Source organism: Trachypithecus francoisi, unplaced genomic scaffold (assembly GCF_009764315.1).
Source record: "Trachypithecus francoisi isolate TF-2019V2 unplaced genomic scaffold, Tfra_2.0 Lachesis_group8, whole genome shotgun sequence".
Classification (NCBI taxonomy): domain Eukaryota; kingdom Metazoa; phylum Chordata; class Mammalia; order Primates; family Cercopithecidae; genus Trachypithecus; species Trachypithecus francoisi.
This window is the reverse complement of record NW_022681473.1, coordinates 105,094,207-105,115,113: the sequence shown is the minus strand read 5'-3', so window position 1 is coordinate 105,115,113 and position 20,907 is coordinate 105,094,207. Positions and strand designations below refer to the sequence as shown.

The 20,907-nt window shown below is 48.3% G+C and overlaps 2 protein-coding genes across 4 annotated transcripts; both read left to right on the top strand.

The window, feature by feature from the left end:
* The first annotated feature begins 1,714 nt into the window (after positions 1-1,714).
* Positions 1,715-4,780, top strand: APOA5 (apolipoprotein A5). 2 transcript variants are annotated; one of them, XM_033207851.1, is made up of 4 exons: positions 1,715-2,279; positions 2,393-2,504; positions 3,024-3,900; positions 4,166-4,780. In XM_033207851.1, the coding sequence occupies exons 1-4, from the start codon at positions 2,231-2,233 to the stop codon at positions 4,232-4,234; spliced, it is 1,107 nt and encodes a 368-aa protein (XP_033063742.1). In that variant the 5' UTR covers positions 1,715-2,230; the 3' UTR covers positions 4,235-4,780. The 2 variants fall into 2 exon arrangements, with proteins under 2 accessions (XP_033063742.1, XP_033063743.1); XM_033207852.1 differs by having other exon boundaries at positions 3,024-4,178.
* Positions 4,781-5,300: 520 nt separating this feature from the next.
* On the top strand, positions 5,301-15,421 carry ZPR1 (ZPR1 zinc finger). Of its 2 annotated transcripts, none has more exons than XM_033207850.1 (14): positions 5,301-5,462; positions 6,441-6,602; positions 7,023-7,113; positions 7,515-7,585; positions 8,222-8,308; positions 8,466-8,588; positions 8,951-8,998; positions 9,176-9,242; positions 9,649-9,719; positions 10,467-10,556; positions 11,056-11,166; positions 11,867-11,953; positions 14,143-14,208; positions 14,923-15,421. In XM_033207850.1, exons 1-14 carry the CDS (start codon positions 5,349-5,351, stop codon positions 15,055-15,057), a joined length of 1,323 nt encoding a protein of 440 aa, XP_033063741.1. In that variant the 5' UTR covers positions 5,301-5,348; the 3' UTR covers positions 15,058-15,421. The 2 variants fall into 2 exon arrangements, with proteins under 2 accessions (XP_033063741.1, XP_033063740.1); XM_033207849.1 differs by lacking the exon at positions 5,301-5,462 and adding an exon at positions 6,063-6,285.
* Positions 15,422-20,907: the final 5,486 nt, after the last annotated feature.

The following is a 20,907-nucleotide window of genomic DNA, read 5'->3' as shown; positions in this document are numbered from 1 at the left end:
ATGGTGTGGAATCAGTTTATCTCCAGAGCAGAAAAACGTGAAGGTAGAAGAGGGCGTTCAGAGTGACACTGGAGCTGTGCAGCAGGGGCTACTACTGTCCCCTCACATCCTTTCTTCTCTTCTTCCTAACAGAGTCCTTTTTCAGCTGGGCATACAGCCATCCAAAATAAAAACTGTATTTCCCAGCCTCCTTTTCAGCTAAGTGTAGCCATGTGACTAAGTTGTGGCCAATAGGATGTCAGTACGAGGGATAATAGCAGCATCTGGGATGTGTCTTTAAAAGGAGGGAGCATGTCCTTCTCCTTTTCCTCCTTCCTGTTCCCTGGGAGGTGAACTTGGTGGCTGGAGGTGAAGCAGCTGGAACTTGGACATGAGCGTCTTGTTGACGATAATAGTGCAACAAGATAGAAGCAGCCCTGGCTGGCCTACATTCACATGAGAAAGAAATAAGACTCCATTTTGTTTAAGCTATTCTCTTGCATATATATATATATATATATATATATATATATATACACACACACACACACCCACCCACACACACACATATCAGCTAAGTGTAGCCATGTGACTAACTTGTGGCCAATGGGATGTCAGTACGAGTGGTAAGAGCAGTATCTTGTGTGTGTGTGTGTATATACACACAATATGTCCCTTGCAGCCAAGTCTAATTCTAACTAATACAAACTAACTCTAAAAAATGAATATACATTCACCAGGGGATAGGCTATTTCAAGCCGAGGGAAGAGTCTGTATTAAGGCTCAGGGAATGCTGTGGTTTTATGTGGCAGCGGATGAGACTGGAAATGAGTCAGGATGAGCCACAGTGGAGGATGAATTAAATGGGCAGGAGTGTGGCAGAAAGACCTGTTGGAGGCTATGAATGTAATCAAAGTGACAGACAACTGGTGCAATGATTGTAGTGGAAATGGAGGAGAGGAGATTGATTCAAGATGCATTTAGGACCAAGAACCGGGAGCTTGTGAACGTGCGTGTATGAGTACAGTAGATGGAGTGGGTGTGTCATCAGCGAAGATCTGAGCATTTGGGCTTGCTCTCCTCAGAGGCCCTGCTAGTGGAGTTCAGCCTTTCCCCATGGGGCAAATCCTACTTTCACTCCAGTTCCTGGGGCTCAGAGTCCCTGGCCCAGATGTCTTTTGCCATCTCACCCTGCCTGGCTTCCCTTGCTTGTTCCAGGATTATTTCACAAAGAGGGACGTGGTTGGGTCTTTAACCCTGTGAATGCCGGCTCTCCCCAGGATGCCTGAGGAGCCTGTAGTGGAGCTGTCAGGGGCTGCTCAGGTTCTGGCTGGCAGCTGGACACTGTCTGTCTTGCCAGCTGGGACACAGTGCCTCTGGGTAGTTGTGTAAGAGAGGGGCCCTTGGCAGACATACAGGTTCTTCTCTATTGGTGGGCCAGCCAGCAGGTCAGTGGGAAGGTTAAAGGTCATGGGGTTTGGGGGAAACTGGGTGAGGAGTTCAGACCCATTCCCAGTAAAGCTTCTGGGAAGCACTTCTCTACTGGGGTAGCCCCTGATACCAGGGCACTCATTAACCCTCTGGGTGCCAGGGAAAGGGCAGGAGGTGAGTGCTGGGAGGCAGCTGAGGTCAACTTCTTTTGAACTTCCACGTGGTATTTACTCAGAGCAATTGGTGCCAGAGGCCCAGGGCTCTGGAGTATAAAGCAGAATGTCTGCTCTCTGTGCCCAGACGTGAGCAGGTGAGCAGCTGGGGCAGAGGGATGGGGGTTGCAGTCCTAAGGGAGGGTATTGCAGGTGGCCTCAGGGGAGAGCCTGGGGTGGCCCCTAAGACGTCGTCTTGGAACACTTTGGCAGAGTTGCATCTTTGCCCTCAGTTTTTCCCACCATGAAATGGGAGGGAGGGAGACAGGTGGGCAGGGGAGAGGTGGTAGAAGTGGCCTAGGGAGCTGCTCCTGGGGTCTGGGACCTTTGCAAAGGGGTTAGAGCACCACGCTCCCTGCTGTGTGACTGAGGTGGCAAGGGCATGCCCTCTCCCCGTGTCTGAGGAAGACACCCCAGCCTCCTTGACTCACCTAGGTCAGTCCTCTTGAGCCCCAACAGCTCTGTACTCCCCAGCCCAAAGAAGGGTTAACAGGATTTCGGGCAGTTGCCCCTGGAGAGGTCCCCTGGGCAAGTCACCTGCACCATGTCCCTTCCTCTGCTTCTTCCCCTAACCAGGCCTTCCTCCACCTGTCTTCTCAGAGCAGATAATGGCAAGCATGGCTGCCATGCTCACCTGGGCTCTGGCTCTTCTTTCAGGTGGGTCTCCGACCCTGACTTCAACGTGGGGGTGTGGGTGGAGGCTGGCCTGAGGGCCCTGTCCACCCTGGGGAGGAGAGGCCAGGCTCTGATTACCTAGTCCCTCTCCGCAGCGTTTTCGGCCACCCAGGCACGGAAAGGCTTCTGGGACTACTTCAGTCAGACAAGCGGGGACAAACGCAGGGTGGAGCAGATCCATCAGCAGAAGATGGCCCGCGAGCCCGCGTGAGTGCCCAGGGGAAGGGGAGTAGGCGAAGGGAGGAGACAGCTGGGCCATGCCATGATGCCCTGCCTCTGCTGCCTCAACCTCTGTGGCCGCTGCTGAGACAGAGGAAAGGAGCGGTGCTAGCTCTGCCCGCGGATCCCGGCCATCCTGGGCTCTTCAGCGCCCTCTGCCTGCAGCCCCCACCTTGACAACTCCATAGCTGTTGCCCCATTGCCCACTGAGGCGCGGGACCTGGGATCAACCGGGAAGACGCCTGCTGCCGTCCCCAGAATCAAAGGATGATGTGGCGCATCTGTTTATTTGGAGAGTGTTGTAGGTCTGGATTTGCATGTGCGATGTGTTTGTGCTTCGTGCGTGAGGAGTTGTGACTGGCTAGGGTCAGGACAAGAGCCCTTGACTCTGGGGCCAACGCCCTGCGCCCTTGGTTCCCCCAGAGGATCAGTGACCGATGACTTGGGGATAAAGGAGATGATGGGGGCTAACAGTCTGATGACCTGGATATCTGTCCCCTTCCCCAGGAGCCTGAAAGACAGCCTTGAGCAAGACCTCAACAATATGAACAAGTTCCTGGAAAAGCTCGGGCCTCTGAGTGGGAGCGAGGCTCCTTGGCTCCCACAGGACCCGGTGGGCATGCGGCAGCAGCTGCAGGAGGAGTTGGAGGAGGTGAAGGCGCGCCTCCAGCCCTACATGGCAGAAGCGCACGAGCTGGTGGGCTGGAATTTGGAAGGCTTGCGGCAGCAACTGAAGCCCTACACGATGGATCTGATGGAGCAGGTGGCGCTGCGCGTGCAGGAGCTGCAGGAGCAGTTGCGCGTGGTGGGAGAAGACACCAAGGCCCAGCTGCTGGGGGGCGTGGACGAGGCGCGGGCTTTGCTGCAGGAACTACAGAGCCGTGTGGTGAACCACACTGGCCGCTTCAGAGAGTTCTTCCACCCGTACGCCGAGAGCCTGGTGAGCGGCATCGGGCGCCACGTGCAGGAGCTGCACCGCCGGGTGGCTTCGCACGCCCCAGCCAGCCCCGCGCGCCTCAGTCGCTGCGTGCAGGTTCTCTCCCAGAAGCTCACGCTCAAGGCCAAGGCCCTGCACACACGCATCCAGCAGAACCTGGACCAGCTGCGCGATGAGCTCAGTAGGGCCTTTGCAGGCACTGGGACTGAGGAGGGGGCCGGCCCAGACCCCCAGATGCTCTCCGAGGAGGTGCGCCAGCGACTCCAGGCTTTCCGCCAGGACACCTACTTGCAGATCGCTGCCTTCACTCGCGCCATCGACCAGGAGACTGAGGAAGTCCAGCAGCAGCTGGCGCCACCTCCCCCAGGCCACAGCGCCTTCACCCCAGAGTTTCAACAAACGGACAGTGGCAAGGTTCTGAGCAAGCTGCAGGCCCGTCTGGATGACCTGTGGGAAGACATCACTCACAGCCTTCATGACCAAGGCCACAGCCACCTGGGGGAGCCCTGAGGGTCTACCTGCCCAGGGCCATTCCCAGCTCCTTGTCTGGGGAGCCCTGGCTCTGAGCCTCTAGCATGGTTCAGTCCTTGAAAGTGGCCTGTTGGGTGGAGGGCGGAAGGTCCTGTGCAGGACAGGGAGGCCACCAAAGGGGCTGCTGTCTCCCGCATATCCAGCCTCCTGCGGCTCCCCCATCTGGATGCATTACACTCAGCAGGCTTTGCAAACCCAGCCTTCCAGTGCTCATTTGGGAATGCTCATGAGTTGCTCCATTCAAGGGTGAGGGAGTAGGGAGGGAGAGGCACCATGCGTGTGGGTGATTATCTGCAAGCCTGTTTGCGGTGATGCTGGAAGCCTGTGCCACTACGTCCTGGAGTTTGGCTCTGGTCACTTCTGGCTGCCTGGTGGCCACTGCTACAGCTGGTCCACAGAGAGGAGCACTTGTCTCCCCAGGGCTGCCATGGCAGCTATCAGGGGAATAGAAGGGAGAAAGAGGAGAATGTCATGGGGAGAACATGTGATGGTGTGTGAATATCCCTGCTGGCTCTGATGCTGGTGGGTATGAAAGGTGGGGACTGTGATAGGAGAGGGCAGAGCCCATGTTTCCTGACATAGCTCTACACCTAAATAAGGGACTGAACCCTCCAAACTGTGGGAGCTCCTTATACCCTCTGGGGAGCATACTGTGTGCTCTCCCCATCTCCAGCCCCTCCCTCTGGACTCCCAAGCTGAAGCCTAGACTTCTGGCTCAAATGAAATAGATGTTTATGATAGAAGTTTGCCTGGTGTGACTCTCATTTGGACCATGTCTGAAAGCAGTGGCCTCACCACTCTCCCCAAAGCACACCTATCACCCACTCCATTCCCTTGCTGCTCTTTCTCATCGACCCCCTCCCAGTCCAGGTCTGTCAAAGGGGTTCTGACTGGGCTCTGCTTCAGGAATCCTAGCTAGACAATGCTGTCTGTCAAACCTGGTGGGAGGGCCTGGGTTATGGACCCTTCCTCTGCACCTGCACTATTCACTAGCCTGCTCCCCACAGGACAGTGGGCATGGAATGCAGGCTGTGTCTGGAAGACCTGTGGCCCTGGGGGACTTGAAATTCCTGAGGTGGGCTGCCTGCCTCCTTTGTTCCTGCTGTTCTAGAGCTTGAATGGCCTCTTTTTATGCTGGACTCTCTTCTTGGGACTCTCAAACTCTTTCACTCAGCAGCACCAATGCTCCCTATAGATCCCCTGGGAACTGAAACTGCGGTGTGGTGGAGGAAGTGGAAAGGGTAAACACAGTCTCTTGTCTTTGGACTGCCCTGTCCAGCCCCCTTTCCTCCCAGCTCAGCCTACTGTCCCAGGGTTCTCAGCACCTGCCTGTTCCCCAACCCCATAGCACAGGCCCCACACATATGAAGGCTCATCATGCCTGCAGGCTGGTCTTCCCTGACACCCTGGATGTTGACAATGTTGGCCACAGAACTGGGTTGTGGACCCAGCACCTGGAGAGAAGAAGTACTAGAAAGGTAGAAATAATAAAAGGTGTTTTTGTTGTTGTTAGGAAACTGGAAAAGCATGGGTCAAGGGGGTGGGCTATGGTGGGGATGGGAGGAGGTGGAAATGAGGGCTGTGTACTTGAGGCTGGGATTGGGGAAGGTAGTGATGAGGACAGAATAGGGAGTGGGAAGGACACAAAAGGACAGCAGGCTTCAGGGATTGAGAGGGGAAAAAGCTGAGCCACCCGGAGGGTGGACCTAGCATGCAAGCAGCATGTGGCCCAACACTGGAACCAAGCATCCCGGCTCCGGGCGCACCTTCTCAGGGATTCCCCAGGGACAAGTCCGGCCCCTTGTCCTCAAGGCTCTACCGACGTAGGGAGCAATAGAACCCGGTGCGGTGGAGCTATTGTGAAGGAGCAAAAAACTGCCCTGGTTCTAAGAGGACGTCTTGGGGGAAGTGACGGCTGAGTTGAGGTGGATCTGGCTGGCGATGGAAGGTTCGAGCCATGTAAACCTGGGAACTTGGAGCCCTTGACGACATTGTTCCCCAAGGCCCGGAGTCTGCGGCCTCTTTAAGAAGGGAGGCGGGGTTGATGGCAACTGGCGGAAGTGACGATCGGGGTGGGGCCGCTAGAGCGGCGGAAGTCGGAAGCAGAGGTCCAAATTGCGCGTGGTGGCCATGGCGGCCAGCGGGGCTGTGGAACCAGGGCCCCCGGGGGCTGCCGTCGCCCCGTCACACGCCCTGGCCCCGCCGCCCGCCCCTGATCACTTGTTCCGGCCCATCAGCGCCGAGGACGGGGAGCAGCAGCCCACCGAGATCGAATCGCTATGCATGAACTGTTACTGCAATGTGAGGCGGGGGGGTAGGGCTTGGGCCGGGACTAGCCGGGGGTCGGACCCAGCCAGGTGGGCCTTGTCGGGGACCCCGAGACGCTCCCGGAGATAGTAGGGCGGGGAACGGGAGTTTCACTGATTTTTTTCCTTCGCTGCTTTCTGCTTCACCAGGGCATGACGCGCCTCCTGCTCACCAAGATTCCCTTCTTCAGAGAAATAATCGTGAGCTCCTTTTCTTGCGAGCACTGTGGCTGGAACAACACGGAGATCCAGTCGGCAGGCAGGGTCCAGGACCAGGGAGTACGCTACACTTTGACCGTCAGGGCTCCGGAGGTGAGAGGACCTTAGAGCAGGTACCTCAGTATTCTAGAGGGAGATTGGGGACTGGGGTCAGAGCTCTGGTCCAGGCGGTCTGATCTTAAATAAATCCCCCTATGTCTTCTAGCCTTAGTTTCTTTTATAAAATGGTACTGGTGGTGTCATCAGCTCAAGTGAGATAAGATTTGTGAAAATGCTTCGTAAATGTCTGAGCGTATGAAATGAGCAGTAGTTGTTATGAATAGTATTCTCACCATTTGGACAGCCTGGCTCACACCACCTGTACTATTCGAAAGGAGCAGTCTGGACCCTGTGGAGTGGCGAGAGGGAGAGACAGCTGGGCTGGGGTCTGATGGAAAGGGGACAGTCTGGTTATTACTTGAGGAGAAGCTGTTCTGCAGCCTCTTTGTACTGAACGTATTCCTTTCTGCCCAGGACATGAATAGAGAAGTGGTGAAGACTGACTCTGCTACCACAAGGATTCCCGAGCTAGATTTTGAAATTCCTGCCTTTAGCCAGAAAGGAGGTAAGTTTAAGATCAGAGTATTTGGGCTGTTCACATGTAGCCAGAATCTTACGCTCTTTCTTGCAAACCCCCTGGTGCCAGGTCTCATGGTTTGTGTATGGGTTCTACCATGTATGGGTTCTACCATGTAATCATTGTGATCTTCATTGGTTTATCATGAGTAGGAAGCTTAGGTCAAACAGCTCGAGATGGTAGAAAGTAATGGTAATACCATAATGTGTTTATTATAGAATTTTAGCATCACTGTTATCAGACATGAATGGAACCTTGCACTGGCCTTCTCATTTTATGGATGAGGAAATTAAGACCCAGAGAGTTCAAGTGAATTGCCCAGGGTCATACAGGCACTTGATAGCAGAGCTAAGGCTAAGTCACACTTGTCTTTTGTTGTTGTTCACAAGCTCTGACCACTGTTGAAGGATTGATCACCCGTGCTATCTCTGGCCTGGAGCAGGACCAGCCTGCACGAAGGGTAAGCTGGGGTTTTCTGATTGTAGCGGCTCAAGGAATAATTGCTTATATGTGTCTGACTATAGCGTGTCCCATGTGTCTGAATAGTCTCTGACTAAATTTTGGAAACTTTTTGGGTAAGCATATGGTGGTGCTGGAGCTGCTAGGATGTTGCATATGTTGTAATTATTGTCTTTTCCACTTCCCTCTCTCAGTATATATTCAGGCCTCATCAGACAGGCGATAATAACGTTGCCTCTGAAGTGCCTTTCCTAATCCCCTTGGGTTATCTGTGTTTCCTGAGTATTCTGTTGCATTCTTATATTTATTGTGACAAGTAATATACTATAACTGCATCTTTAGTTATTTGTCTCCTTAATTGGCTGGGGAGTCCCATGAGAGGACTGATATATTTACTATTATATCTCTAACGTGGCATGAGTGGCCGGGCTAAATGGTTGAATGAGTGAGAAAAATGAGGCTTGCCTGTCACCACTCGTCAACTTCAGGCTTGTTTGCTACATCTCATTATGAAACCTGAAGTTTCCACTCACACTGAGACAGGTGGTGACTTCCTAATGGAAGTAACATGGGCATGACAAGGGGCAGGGCATAAGTACACCACCAGGGCTGATGCTTTACTCTCTGTTCACGGCAGGCAAACAAAGATGCTACAGCTGAAAGAATTGATGAGTTCATTGTCAAACTAAAGGAGCTAAAGCAAGTAGCCTCCCCTTTCACTCTGGTGAGTATTGAGAGACTGGACTTGCCCTTGATTAGGGGAGGAGGGACTATTAAGACTGCTGGGATTTTCCACTGTGGTGCCTGAGTGGTCTGATAGTAGGTGATGTAGGATTGTTTGTGATTTCCTTTTGCAATGACTCTCTTCACCCATTTGTTAGATCATTGATGATCCCTCAGGGAACAGCTTTGTGGAAAACCCACATGCTCCTCAGAAAGATGATGCCCTGGTGATCACACACTACAACCGGACCCGACATCAGGAAGAGATGCTGGGGCTCCAAGTAAGTGGACTGAAGGATCCAGAAGAATGCTCTGGAATTATCGCACACTCTGGGTTGCTTGGAGTCAGTGGAACTTATTTTGCTGCTGCTGCTGCTCTGTGTGCCCTATCTCAGCTTGTTTGTGCTTCTCATCTTGCTCATGTCCAGGACTTGGGTAAACTTCACAGAAAGGATGGCAGTGGCTGTGATCCTATCTTAAGCCCTGTTCTTCCCTTGGTTGGAGCTTTACTTTGTGGTTTCTCTAACCGATGAGGTGGCACCTGACATAAGTGAGCCAGAGCATTTTCTCCCACTCCAGGGCAGGGTGTTGGGGACACTGAGTTATACCTGCCAACTTGGGATGTGCATCTTTGCTATTTTAGGAAGAAGCACCAGCAGAGAAGCCAGAAGAGGAAGATCTCAGAAATGAAGTGAGTCACACTGGCTACTGGTGAGGAAGGAGCAGAGTTGTGGGCTGAGACTGATGCTGTTCAGCATCTGTCTTCCTCGTCACCAACATAGATGACCACCAGCATACCAACTGAGTGTCTTTAGCCTGAACATCCCATCGAGGAGGGCTCACCCTTTGTCCCCATGTTGTGTTTCAGGTGCTCCAGTTCAACACAAACTGCCCAGAATGCAATGCCCCCGCTCAGACCAACATGAAGCTAGTACGTATCTTTTGCCAAGCAGTTGGGTTGCTCTTCCTCTGACTTAGGCATGAAGATTATAATTAGGCTGGGAGCATCCCTTTCAAGGAAAGCACATGCGTTATACCCAGTGATAAGGAGGATATTATCTTTGATTAGACTGTGTACTTTGGGTTTTATGTTCAAAGAGAAAATTAGGCCATGGTCACTAGACTGTGTGTATGTGGTCTGAGCCATGCCTTCAAATGTGTGAACAGGGATCGCCATGGGTTGGGAACTTGCCCTCTTCTGGAGCACTCTGTGGGCTGCCTCTTGTGAATATTTCCTGCAGTTCCGGGACCAGCATATGTTTGTGTGGGGTTTGGCTTTGTTTTTCCCCAGATGGTGGTCCTGTTCACCTGGAAGTAGATTTCCTTAACTCCGTTTTCCAGAAATCCCTCACTTTAAGGAGGTTATCATCATGGCTACCAACTGCGAGAACTGTGGGCATCGGACCAATGAGGTGGGTGGGCACCATTATTTGGGAAGAAGACTAGCTTAAGGTTAACCCCCTTTTAACTATCATTCTTCCTAAATACTTCAGGACTTGGGGGCAGGGGGTGTAGGGCAGCTTGGGTCTTTTTCTTAGGTCTAGTGTAGGGTAAGGAGCCCTTGAAGGAACGGGAAGTAGCCTAGAAAAGAAAAGTTAGAGATTCTATAACTTGTTTAAGACATTTTAAAGGTTGATGATATAAGAGAAAAGTCTTTTGACCCACTCCTCAGAGGTGTGGAAGTTCAGGGTGGCAGACTTAGACTTCACAATGAAGAACCCAATAGAGCTGTCTGAAAATAGAATGAGCTGCCTTGGAGAATTATAAATTCCTTTCTCCTGAGTGTATCTGAGTATAAGCTAATTCAGTTCTTTAATCAGAATATTATAAAGGAGACCCACACATTGGATGCAGTGGATGAAAGGACTGTAATAAATGCTTAAAAGTCTCTTTCAACCCCAAGAGTCAGGTTTTTCTTAAGGTAAATTCAGAGTTTGTTGGCAGTTTGGGAGAGGTTTTGGCATGTTACCAGGGTTGGACGCTGCTCCTGGCCAGCTCTTGGTGTTTTTGGTTTGGGTGACTGCTGTTTAGAAGGCTCTTTCTTTGGTAGCTATTAGTGGGCCTAACTGACTGGAGGTCCAAGCCTCCACTCCACGTCTCCTGGGTACCAAGATAGGCTCAGGTCTTCTCTCTGTTGCTCCTGACTGTTATCTATGCAGGTGAAATCTGGAGGAGCGGTAGAACCCTTGGGCACCAGGATCACCCTCCACATCACAGATCCCTCAGATATGACCAGAGACCTCCTCAAGGTAACAGTCAGCTTGGGAAAGTCAGTGTCCTCCTCATAAGTTAGATAAGCTGTCTCTGTCTAGGTGAAGCTGTCTTTTAGGAATAATGTTCAGGGCCATGAGGCATCTCCTACTTCCCTGGCTTTGAGGACCCCTGAGCAGAGGGGATTAATCCAAGGTTGGAATTAATGTAGATGTAGAAGGTGACCTGTTAGCTCTTTCTGATGACCGGGTAGCTTTTTGGCCTCCAGTGTCTATCTGGGTCCTCTTCTCTGTCCCCTAATGACAGGATACCTGACAGCTTGAAACTATGACTGAGCTTCCCTTTATTAAGTTGGATCCATTCCCGTGGTTCAGATGGACAGGAGTGAGTCTCAAGCTTTAACAAGGGAGTCAGAGAAAACTGGGACAGCTGCCCTTGTCCCCAGTCTATCACTGCTGGTATTAATTGAGCAGGAGGCCTCTGGTTGGCTTTCTTTGCTTCTCACTTAAAGTTTAAAACTGACCTCTCATCTCACAGTCTGAGACTTGCAGTGTGGAAATCCCAGAGCTAGAATTTGAACTGGGAATGGCCGTCCTTGGGGGCAAGTTCACCACACTGGAAGGGCTGCTGAAAGACATCCGAGAACTGGTGAGTCACCTGAGTAGTGTGTTAACCACCTTTGAGCAATTTGGCTGTGTGAAAAAGGACTGGAAGACTTCAAACATCCTAGTTTTCGGTGGTGGCAACTGTGGGTTTCTTTGCCTTAAAGCTGGTTTAGGAGACTTAAATATTATTTTGGATTGTGAAGAGACTTAAATATTACTTTGGATTGTGAAGATAAGTTTATGGGAAATGTTGAATGGAAATTCCAGGCCTAACTTTGGGACTTCATAGTTATTTTGTGGTCTTGGAGAAGTCATTTATTTTACTGGAAAGTTAGGTGATGAGGGTCCTTCTAAGCACCTAAAACTTCCCAACGTAAAAAACATACATGTGTTGACTTAGTCCACATATTTATCTTCTTGATGAATTATTTCACTTGATTCTCTGTTGGGCATTTTGTACTTGTAAATTGTACTTTTTCTTTGCATTTCTTCTCCAAATTAGTATTAGAGATCATATTCTAAGAACATGTTTCAGTTTTTGTTTTACATTGCCAGTTTTGTTATCTTGGCACATTATCCCATAGACTCCTAGTAGCGACTGCCTTGGTCAGAAAGGTGGTGTGGGCTAAATGGAAACCAAGTTTCCCTGACTGGGCACCCACTGCCACCCCCTGCGTAGTTTATGGTCAGGCCTAACAAATATAAAGCCAGTATTCACACAATTTGGATATCATTTATTGCAGGTGACCAAAAATCCTTTCACACTGGGTGACAGTTCAAATCCTTGCCAGAAAGAGAGACTGCAGGAGTTTAGCCAGAAGATGGACCAGGTAAGAGGTCACTGGCCAGTCATTACTTAGGATCCAGTGAACAAGAGGCTGCATGCTCATGTCTTGCCACTTTTTGAACATCTTTTTTTTTTTTTTTTGAGACGGAGTCTTGCTCTGTCGCCCGGGCTGGAGTGCAGTAGCTGGATCTCTGCTCACTGCAAGCTCCGCCTCCGGGTTCACGCCATTCTCCTGCCTCAGCCTCCCGAGTAGCTGGGACTACAGGCGCCCGCCACCTCGCCCGGCTAGTTTTTTGCATTTTTAGTAGAGATGGGGTTTCACCGTGTTAGCCAGGATGGTCTCGATCTCCTGACCTCGTGATCCGCCCATCTCGGCCTCCCAAAGTGCTGGGATTACAGGCTTGAGCCACCGCGCCCAGCCCACTTTTTGAACATCTAACCATCATGTTGGGCATTCTTCTGGTTTTCTTTTTCTTTTTTTTTTTTTTTGGAAGCAGTCTTGTTCTGTTGCCCAGGTTGGAGTGCAGTGGCGCAATCTTAGCTCACTGCAACCTCTGCCTCCTGGGTTCACACAATTCTCCTGCCTCAGCCTCCCGAGTAGCTGGGATTACAGGCGCACACTACCACGCGTGGCTAATTTTTTGTATTCTTAGTAGAGACAGGATTTCGCTATGTTGGCCAGACTGGTCTCGAACTCCTGACCTCGTGATCCGCCTGCCTTGGCCTCCCAAAGTGCTGGCATTATAGGCATGAGCCACTGTGCCCAGCCCTATTCTGGTTTTCTATATTCCATGTCTTCTTTCTTGTTTTTCTCCTTTATTTTGTTAGAGCATCTCCTCCAGTAGCTTCCTGGGACAAAGCACATGGGAAATAAAATTTCTGGGACCTTCTACGTCTGAACATTTCTTTATTCTGTTATCACACTAAAGTGATTATTGGCTGGGAATACGATTCTAGGATAGAAATAATTTTCAAAGACACTGCGCTGTGGTCTTCCAGTTTGGCAAAGACATTGCATTACAGTCTTCCAGTTTGGCTATTGAGAAGTCTGAAGCCATTTTGATTCCTGGTCTTTTATATGTGACCTAGTCTTGTGATCTCTTTGTCTCCTTTGATGTGAAAAAATTTCAGGATGTGCCTTGGTGTGGGTCAATTTTTACCCACTGGGCTAAGCACTTGGTGGATCTGTGGATCTTTTCAGTCTGGGAAACTCATGTGGTTCAGTTTTAAGAAGCTTTCATGAATGATTCTATTGAAGATTATCTTTTTTCTGATTTTTTTTTCTGTCCTTTCTGAGAACTCCTAGATTTTAGATATTAGACTTACTTGTCTGGTCTTCTATAATTTACTTTTTTTTTTTTTGTTCTATTCTTGGTTTCTTGGTTTTTTTATTCTACTTTAGGAGATTCCCTCAACTTTATTTTTCAACCCTTCAATTGAGGTTTTCATTTCCACTAAAACTTTTATTTTCCAAGGAGATTTTAAAAAAATAGCATCCTGTCTTAAGGATGTAGTATTTTTTTCTTCTTGAGAATTATTATTATTTAAAGAAAATTTTCAGCGTGTAATTTATATAGCACTTCTTGATACTGATGTTGGATATTTTTTGACATTTTATTCTCCTTGCATCCTCTTTTTTCCCATTTGATTTCCCATCTTTCAATGTTAAGGGCTTTGCTCAGATGTCTGATAATCATTGTCATCTTACAAGTAGCTGACTAAACACCTGAGTAGGGGGTGAGCCTTGTTGACATGGGGCTTATTACAGGGGAATTTAGCTTAGTTGTTTTGTTGAGGTGGCCTCCAATGCCAGAATTGTTAGGTCTTTCCTCTTGGGCTAGTCAGATTCCACTCCGTGGTTGTTGCATTTCCTGGCCTGAGGGTAAAGGCTTGGCTGGCAGTGTTCTGAGAGCTGTGGAAAGGGGGCTGGGGTGTATACGTATTCTGTTTTCCATAAGCTTACATTCATTTAACCTCAGTGTTCTTGATTCCTTTCCCTCTACCTTCAACTGGGCCAGCACCCCCCAGTCCACAGCTTGGTGATGTTGGCTTTTCTAACAGTCCTTGTTTTAGATCCTTTCCCCTCTACTTTCAGAGCTACCTAATTTCACCAATTCTTAAAACTTTTGGGGATTCTGTAATATAAATTGGGTTGGTTCTTGTCTGGCAGACATAGCCCCTTTTTACAGAGGTTATGTAAAATTTACTTGCTGTGTTCCCTCTCTCCTTTAGATCATCGAAGGTAACATGAAGGCCCACTTTATTATGGATGATCCAGCAGGAAACAGTTACTTGCAGGTATAGTAGACCTTCCCTGATGTTTCATAGAGATACATTTTCTGATCTTCCTTGAATATGTATCATTTCCCTAGAAACTGAAAGACTTGATTCTAAATGGACTACTTTTTACCAAGGAGGCGAAGTTAGAAGATACATAAGGGAGAAAAGAGGGGGGTGTGGGAGAGGATTTCTTTTTTTTTAAGTGTATGTAAAGAAGGAAAAAAAGGATACTCTGAGGCTCCTCTTTTTCTGTATTCTAGCTCTTGTCCCAGTTCTGGAGTTTTCATTTTGCACATCTGATTATGGAGTGAGGAGAAATGGTGCCTCATCGAGAGGCCAAGATAGGAAACTGATAGGCTTTAAGTTGACTGAGGAGATAGTCCAGTGATTGATGTGCCTTTAACATTGATTGAATGCTTACCATGGGTCAGGCAAAACTTCTAAGTTCTTTTCCAAGATTAAGACCATTGCTATACTTTTTATAAGAAGGTGCAGATATTACAAAATAGGTGGATCGTTCCCTCATTCTAGGGCTGCGGTCTTCCACCCCTGGCGCATGTGGGCTCTGTTGTTACCCACTAGTTCAGTCTAGCTGTGGGAAATTGGAGGCCAATAAAAATAAGAAGAAAAACCCAAAAACTCATGATGTTCTTGGGAAAGTGGGAATTGGAAGCTGCCTGTAGGGAGGGGGAGTGGCACGGCGGCACTGATTGTCTGTCCTTGACCTTGCAGAATGTGTATGCACCTGAAGATGATCCTGAGATGAAGGTGGAGCATTACAAGCGCACCTTTGACCAAAATGAGGAGCTAGGGCTCAATGACATGAAGACAGAGGGCTATGAGGCAGGCCTCGCTTCACAGCGGTAGCAGTGGGGGCTCAAGGGCCAGCCGCCAGTGCTGCTCTTTCTGTAGGTTATTTATTAGTATCAGAAGAAGGCTGGGAGTGTCCTCCCCACCAGCCCTTGCCCATGGTGGGGAGGACATCTGGTCTGAGTCAGAGATCTATGCACACTTTCTAAACAGTTTGTGATGTAAGTGTGAGCCTATTGTGTTACTTGACCTTATTTTGGAAGTTTTGAATTGGCCTAGGAGGAAACCCAGAAATGAACCAGGGGTATGTCATTATTACCACTTTTTTCATAGCAAGTCCTTACCCTCCCTCCACTTAATGCTCTGTCCTCTAAGGTTAGAACTCTGAAGTTGGAGAAGGTGGAATAAAGTTACACCTGGAGTTTGGTTGTTGGTTTCAAGTATATAAAATACTGACTTTCAACAGGAAAGGAGTCTCCTGAGGGGAGACCGAGTCCAGCACAAGTGTAGGAGTTACCATTGAAATGATGACTCTCTTTTTTTTTTTTTGAGACAGAGTCTCGCTCTGTCGCCGGGGCTGGAGTGCAGTGGCCGGATCTCAGCTCATTGCAAGCTCTGCTTCCCGGGTTCACGCCATTCTCCTGCCTCAGCCTCCTGAGTAGCTGGGACTACAGGCGCCCGCCACCTTGCCCGGCTAGTTTTTTGTATTTTTTAGTAGAGATGGGGTTTCACCGTGTTAGCCAGGATAGTCTCGATCTCCCGACCTCGTGATCCGCCCGTCTCGGCCTCCCAAAGTGCTGGGATTACAGGCTTGAGCCACCGCACCCGGCCGAAATGATGACTTTCAAACAGCACTGGCCTCTGTATTGACCCTATCCTTGTTGATATGCTGTTAGAATTCAGCTTCCCAAAGAAAATTTTCCCGGGTATCCACTGTAATTTGGGGATTGCAGCTGGCATTTAATTCATTCCTGCAACAGATGCTTGCTTATCTACTTTATGCCAAGCACACCACAGAACAGAGGACAAAATAAATCTCTTTCATGGAACTTAAAGTCTGGTGGGAGAAATGACAGTAAACAGATGAGGAAAACAGTACATCAGGTGGTGACTAGTGTCATGGAGTAATGTAAAGCAGGGAAGGGGCTGGGTTGTGCAAGGAAAGCGGGAGTAGGGAAGATCTTCTGAACAAGAAGGTGATAATTTGACATTTGGGCAAAGCTGAGGAGGAGGTCAGGGAGTGAGCTGTGTGGGTAGCTGGGGAAAGAGATTTCCTGGCAGAGGGAACTGCAAATGCTAGAGCTGTGAGGTTAGAGCCAGTGGGGGTGTCTGATCAGTTAGCCCCACTCTCAGTTACAAATGTTGAAACACATTCATTCAGAGACAGGAGGCTATCTGCAGTTGTTCCGAAAGTTAAGGACCAGTGAGCACTCTGCTGCTCAGGCCCTGGACTTCCCAGCCAGTGCTCTTTGCACTGTAGTCTCCTGCCTCTCAAACAAAAGGTGACTCCTGCGGTGCAGACTGCAGGGTATTTGTTCAATAAAGACCAGTTCATTGATTAAGATGTTATCACAAACCTTACTGCTTTGTGTTGCAAACTTCTCTTTTTTATTTTTGGTAGAGACAGTCTTGCTCTGTTGCCCAGGCTGGAGTGCAGTGGTGTGATCTCGGCTCACTGCAACCTCTGCCTCCCGGGTTCAAGCAATTCTCCTGCCTCAGCCTCCCGAGTAGCTAGGACTACATGCGCACACCACTACGCCGAGCTAATTTTTTTTGTATTTTAGTAGAGACAGGGTTTCACTGTGTTGCCCAGGCTGGTCTCGAACTCCTGAGCTCAGGCAATTCGCCTGCCTCGGCCTCCCAAAGTGCTAGGATTACAGGCATGAGCCACCGTGCCCAGCCTGTTGCAAACTTAACTCTGAAGAATGAGTTAGAGATGACTTAGCAATCAGACATCTACTCTCATTGCTCTGTGAAACTATTCTCAAAGGTCACAAGTGATTTTTCAGTTGGCAAATGTTATGTCTTTCTGTCACATTTGATAGTGGACCATCTCTTCTTAACCCTTCTCTTGGCTCTCCAGGTACTGTACCCTTGGTTTTCCCTTCACTTTGAATCTTTCTTATTTGCACACTTTGCCTCCTCCCTTTTTATTAAATTTGTTTCTGAGAGTTCTGCTTTCAGACATCTCCCCATATCAGATTTTTTGGCATCTTACTATCATGTGGGACTAACTTCTATACCTGTATCTCTAATTTTCTGTAAGTGAGGGCGAGAGTAAGGTATTTGGAGACTTAGGTTAGCAAATGACTCATTCAAACTATAAAGCTTCAGTACTTTGAGCAAACTTCTCACAGGCAACTATTCTATCCTAAGAGATTATCTCTAGATATGTTTCCAGCTGGCTTGGGAATCTAAGTTTACCAGACAACCCTCTGATCTATCATTTGGTGTCTAGACTTCCCCATAGTGTAGGTGTGCTCTGTTAAGATAAACCACAGTATCAGGTTCATTTTCCATTGTGAAGGAAAAAAAATCGCACTCTGACTTACTACTGAATCTCTTTTGAGTTTGATTGGTGTGAGGCAATCTCCCAGAATCCACCCAGTTCCTAGGAAATGATGACCTGAGTTTCTGAACTTGCAAAGACTGAGGACCAGATGCCAGACCGGGATAACCCAGCTAAGGTACTTCCTGCCCTTTGATGACAAGGCATTCTTCAGTTTCATACTCTTCTCTTGAAGTATCTCTCAGCTCCTTTCTCATTTCATAAAGTGTGTCAGGATGGGAGCTTGCATATAGTTAACTGAGTCTTGCTCCACAGGCCCTAGCATATGACACATGGTTAATAAAATCTGTTAAAATCCTCCATCTTAGAGCAAACCCTATTAGGACACTAGGGGTAACATCTGTAGGTAATAAGATAGGGAAAGGGCCTTGCTTTAAAGCCAGGGTAGGTGAGTCAAAGTGCCAAGAACATGTGGATTCAGTTTCACAGCCATGAGTAAAATCTAGGTGGAAAAGTTTTGTGATTGTGTTAAAAAAGGAAAGTGGTTCGTGCGTGAGGGCACGCCTCCTGCTTTCATAGGTCAAGTATGTGAAATGCAGCCATGTTCAGTCATTAGACCTGTGGATGAACATATAGGTAGATACTGAATATTACGTCTGTGTCGTGATGAGTGAGTGGAGGAGCGAGGTGAGTGTTGGGAGCAAGTATGAAGGGCAGTTGACTTGGCCAACTGAAAGCTTTAATGATGGCAGCACTTTCATTCTAACATCAGTCTATTTCCTTCTTTGTATACCTGGGGTATGTGCCTGATGCACACTGCAGAAAATGGTGCCTCTGCTTACATTTAGGGCAGTGGTAGTTAAGACTACTTGGCTTTATTCCTATTAAAAATTTTTTTTGGCCGGGCACAGTGGCTCACGCCTGTAATCCCAGCACTTTGGGAGGCCGATGCGGGCGGATCACGAGCTCAGGAGATTGAGACCATCCTGGCTAACATGGTGAAACCCTCTCTCTACTAAAAAATACAAAAAATTAGCTGGGTATGGTGGCGGGTGCTTGTAGTCCCAGCTACTCGGGAGGCTGAGACAGGAGAATGGTGTGAACCCAGGCGGTGGAGCTTGCAGTGAGCCGAGATCCCGCCATTGCACTCCAGCCTGGGAGACAGAGACTCCGTCTCAAAAAAAAAAACAACAAAACACTTTTTTTAATGCACTTCTTTTTAAGGCAAATGGCAGTGTTTCCAACTGTGAAGAGAAAAAAAAGCTGCTTATTTTGTGTGTTCACCTCAGTTTAGTATTGGTACTTCCAATGCTTGTTTTCCTAGTCTGTAAAATGGGGATAATTAAGATAAACAAAATTATCCCCATTTTACAGGTGACAGAACCGCCTCACAGAGGCTAGGTAACTTCCAGAAGGAAGCAGAGCTTTTTTTTTTTTTTTGAGATGGAGTCTCACTCTGTTGCCCAGACTGGAGTGCAATGGCATGATCTCGGCTCCCTATAACCTCTGCCTCCCAGGTTCAAGCTATTCTCCTGCCTCAGCTTCCTGAGTAGCTGGGACTACAGCTGCATGCCACCATGCCTGGCTACTTTCTGTATTTTTAGTAGAGACGGGGTTTCACTATGTTGGCCAGGCTGGTCTCAAACTCCTGACCTCATGATCTACCCACCTCGGCCTCCCAAAGTGCAAGGATTACAGGCGTGAGCCACCGTGCCTGGCCAGAAGTAGAGTTTCTAAGAGGCAGGTGTCAAACCCAGGCCAGACTCTGAAACCTGAGCTCTGAATATTTTGAGCTCAACTCCACAATGACTGTATTTGTTCTATTAGCTACAACTGCAGAGAGAGGCCAAAGCTCAGAGCAGGCCACTGGCACTGGCATCTGATCCTGCTTAACTGCCCTGCAGCGTAGGATGGAGACACTTGGGTCTTGTCAGGCTAAGGGACTGGGTAGGGTGGCTAGTGGTGGAATTGAAGAAAACAAATGGGCAGAAGGTGGCTGGGTGGAAGTTGAGAGGGCTATCCTGGCAGTGTTCACTGGAGAAGTGTGAGACTTTCTGAATGCCTGCTGACACCAGGGTGGGGCAGGGCTGTGCAGTGCAGTGTGAGATACACCGAATGGGACTAGAAGCCAAGGCAGGGTTGTGTAGGGGGTACCCCTGGGGCCCTCCACCTAGTGAAGCCCTATCAGCCGTGTCCTCTCCACCAGCCCTCAGAGCCCCAGCCAGCTTTCCTTTCTGGGCCTGTACTGCAACCCCCTCAGCATGGCCCACTGGGTTCATGCTTCAAGACTGATCCCCAAGCCTGTTTTGTATTACATGAGTAAAGAATTTTTAAACACTTATCCCCAGATAATGTATATTTATTTATGAAGTATAGCCCTGTCTGCTTGACTAATGTATTAAAACTGTCCTTTTTGACTCCTGGTCCAAGAAACTATTGTCTGCACTTCTGTGTAGTTGTGTATAGCATCCTGCAAATTCTGTCAGAAGTCTGATTTCAGTAACACTAAAACTTCTCTCTCAAATGATACAAATTTTCAGTTTTAAGACAAGTTCTGGGGAACGAATGTACAACATATTGACTATAGCTAATAATTCTGTATTGTTTACTTGAAGCTTGCTAAGACAAATTTAAGTGCCCCCCACCGAACTCGTACATAAATAAGTCTAGTGAAGGATGTTTTAATTAAATCATTACACAATGTATAATTATATCCAATCATCACATCGTACACCTTGAATATATATAATTTTTGTCAAATAACCTTAATAAAGCTGGGAAGAAAACGATAAAAAAGTGACAGTCTAACATATGATAAGGTAAAAAGATATTTCAAGAAATTTGGATGACCTCTTGCACCCCACTTTGCTAGCCTCTGCTCCCAAGAGTCATGTTCTGCCTATGTGAAGTTGAGCAACTTCCTTAACCTTGCCAAGCTTCAGTTCTTATCTGTAAAATGTGATATTGAAACGATTTGAGAATTGTGAGGGTTAAATGAGATAATTCAGGTAAAGCTCTAAAACCCCTGCCAAGAATAAAGTCTTTTATTCCCCCCCAAAACTTGAGTATTAGAATTCATTCTCTCTGGTTTCTCTCTTTTGCTATGCTAAAAATAGATCCAGGTCCTTTTCATTGTCAAGATTTTAGTTTCCTTCAAAAGATAACTGGGAGCTACTTGTAATATAATACCAGAAGAGTTACACAGGTCTTAGAAACTACGTTTTTCATAGTAATTATGTTGGTTTGCACTTCCTGGCTTCCCTTCTCGGACGGTAGGTACCTGGAAGCCTAGTGGAGCGGATTCTCCCCACTTAAAGATACTTATAAAAATAACGAACATAGTTCCGATGACCATATGCCCACCATATGCCCAACACCGCTCTGCGCACTTCACACAG

Excerpts from the sequence above, each read along its gene's own strand:
- APOA5 (XM_033207851.1), top strand. The coding sequence starts at position 2,231 with ATGGCAAGCATGGCTGCCATGCTCACCTGGGCTCTGGCTCTTCTTTCA. Across the intron at positions 2,505-3,023 it reads AAGATGGCCCGCGAGCCCGC|GAGCCTGAAAGACAGCCTTG; the intron begins GTGAGTGCCCAG and ends CCCCTTCCCCAG. Across the intron at positions 3,901-4,165 it reads TGCAGGCCCGTCTGGATGAC|CAGGCTTTGCAAACCCAGCC; the intron begins CTGTGGGAAGAC and ends CATTACACTCAG.
- ZPR1 (XM_033207849.1), top strand. The coding sequence starts at position 6,115 with ATGGCGGCCAGCGGGGCTGTGGAACCAGGGCCCCCGGGGGCTGCCGTC. Across the intron at positions 6,603-7,022 it reads TGACCGTCAGGGCTCCGGAG|GACATGAATAGAGAAGTGGT; the intron begins GTGAGAGGACCT and ends CTTTCTGCCCAG. Across the intron at positions 7,586-8,221 it reads AGGACCAGCCTGCACGAAGG|GCAAACAAAGATGCTACAGC; the intron begins GTAAGCTGGGGT and ends TGTTCACGGCAG.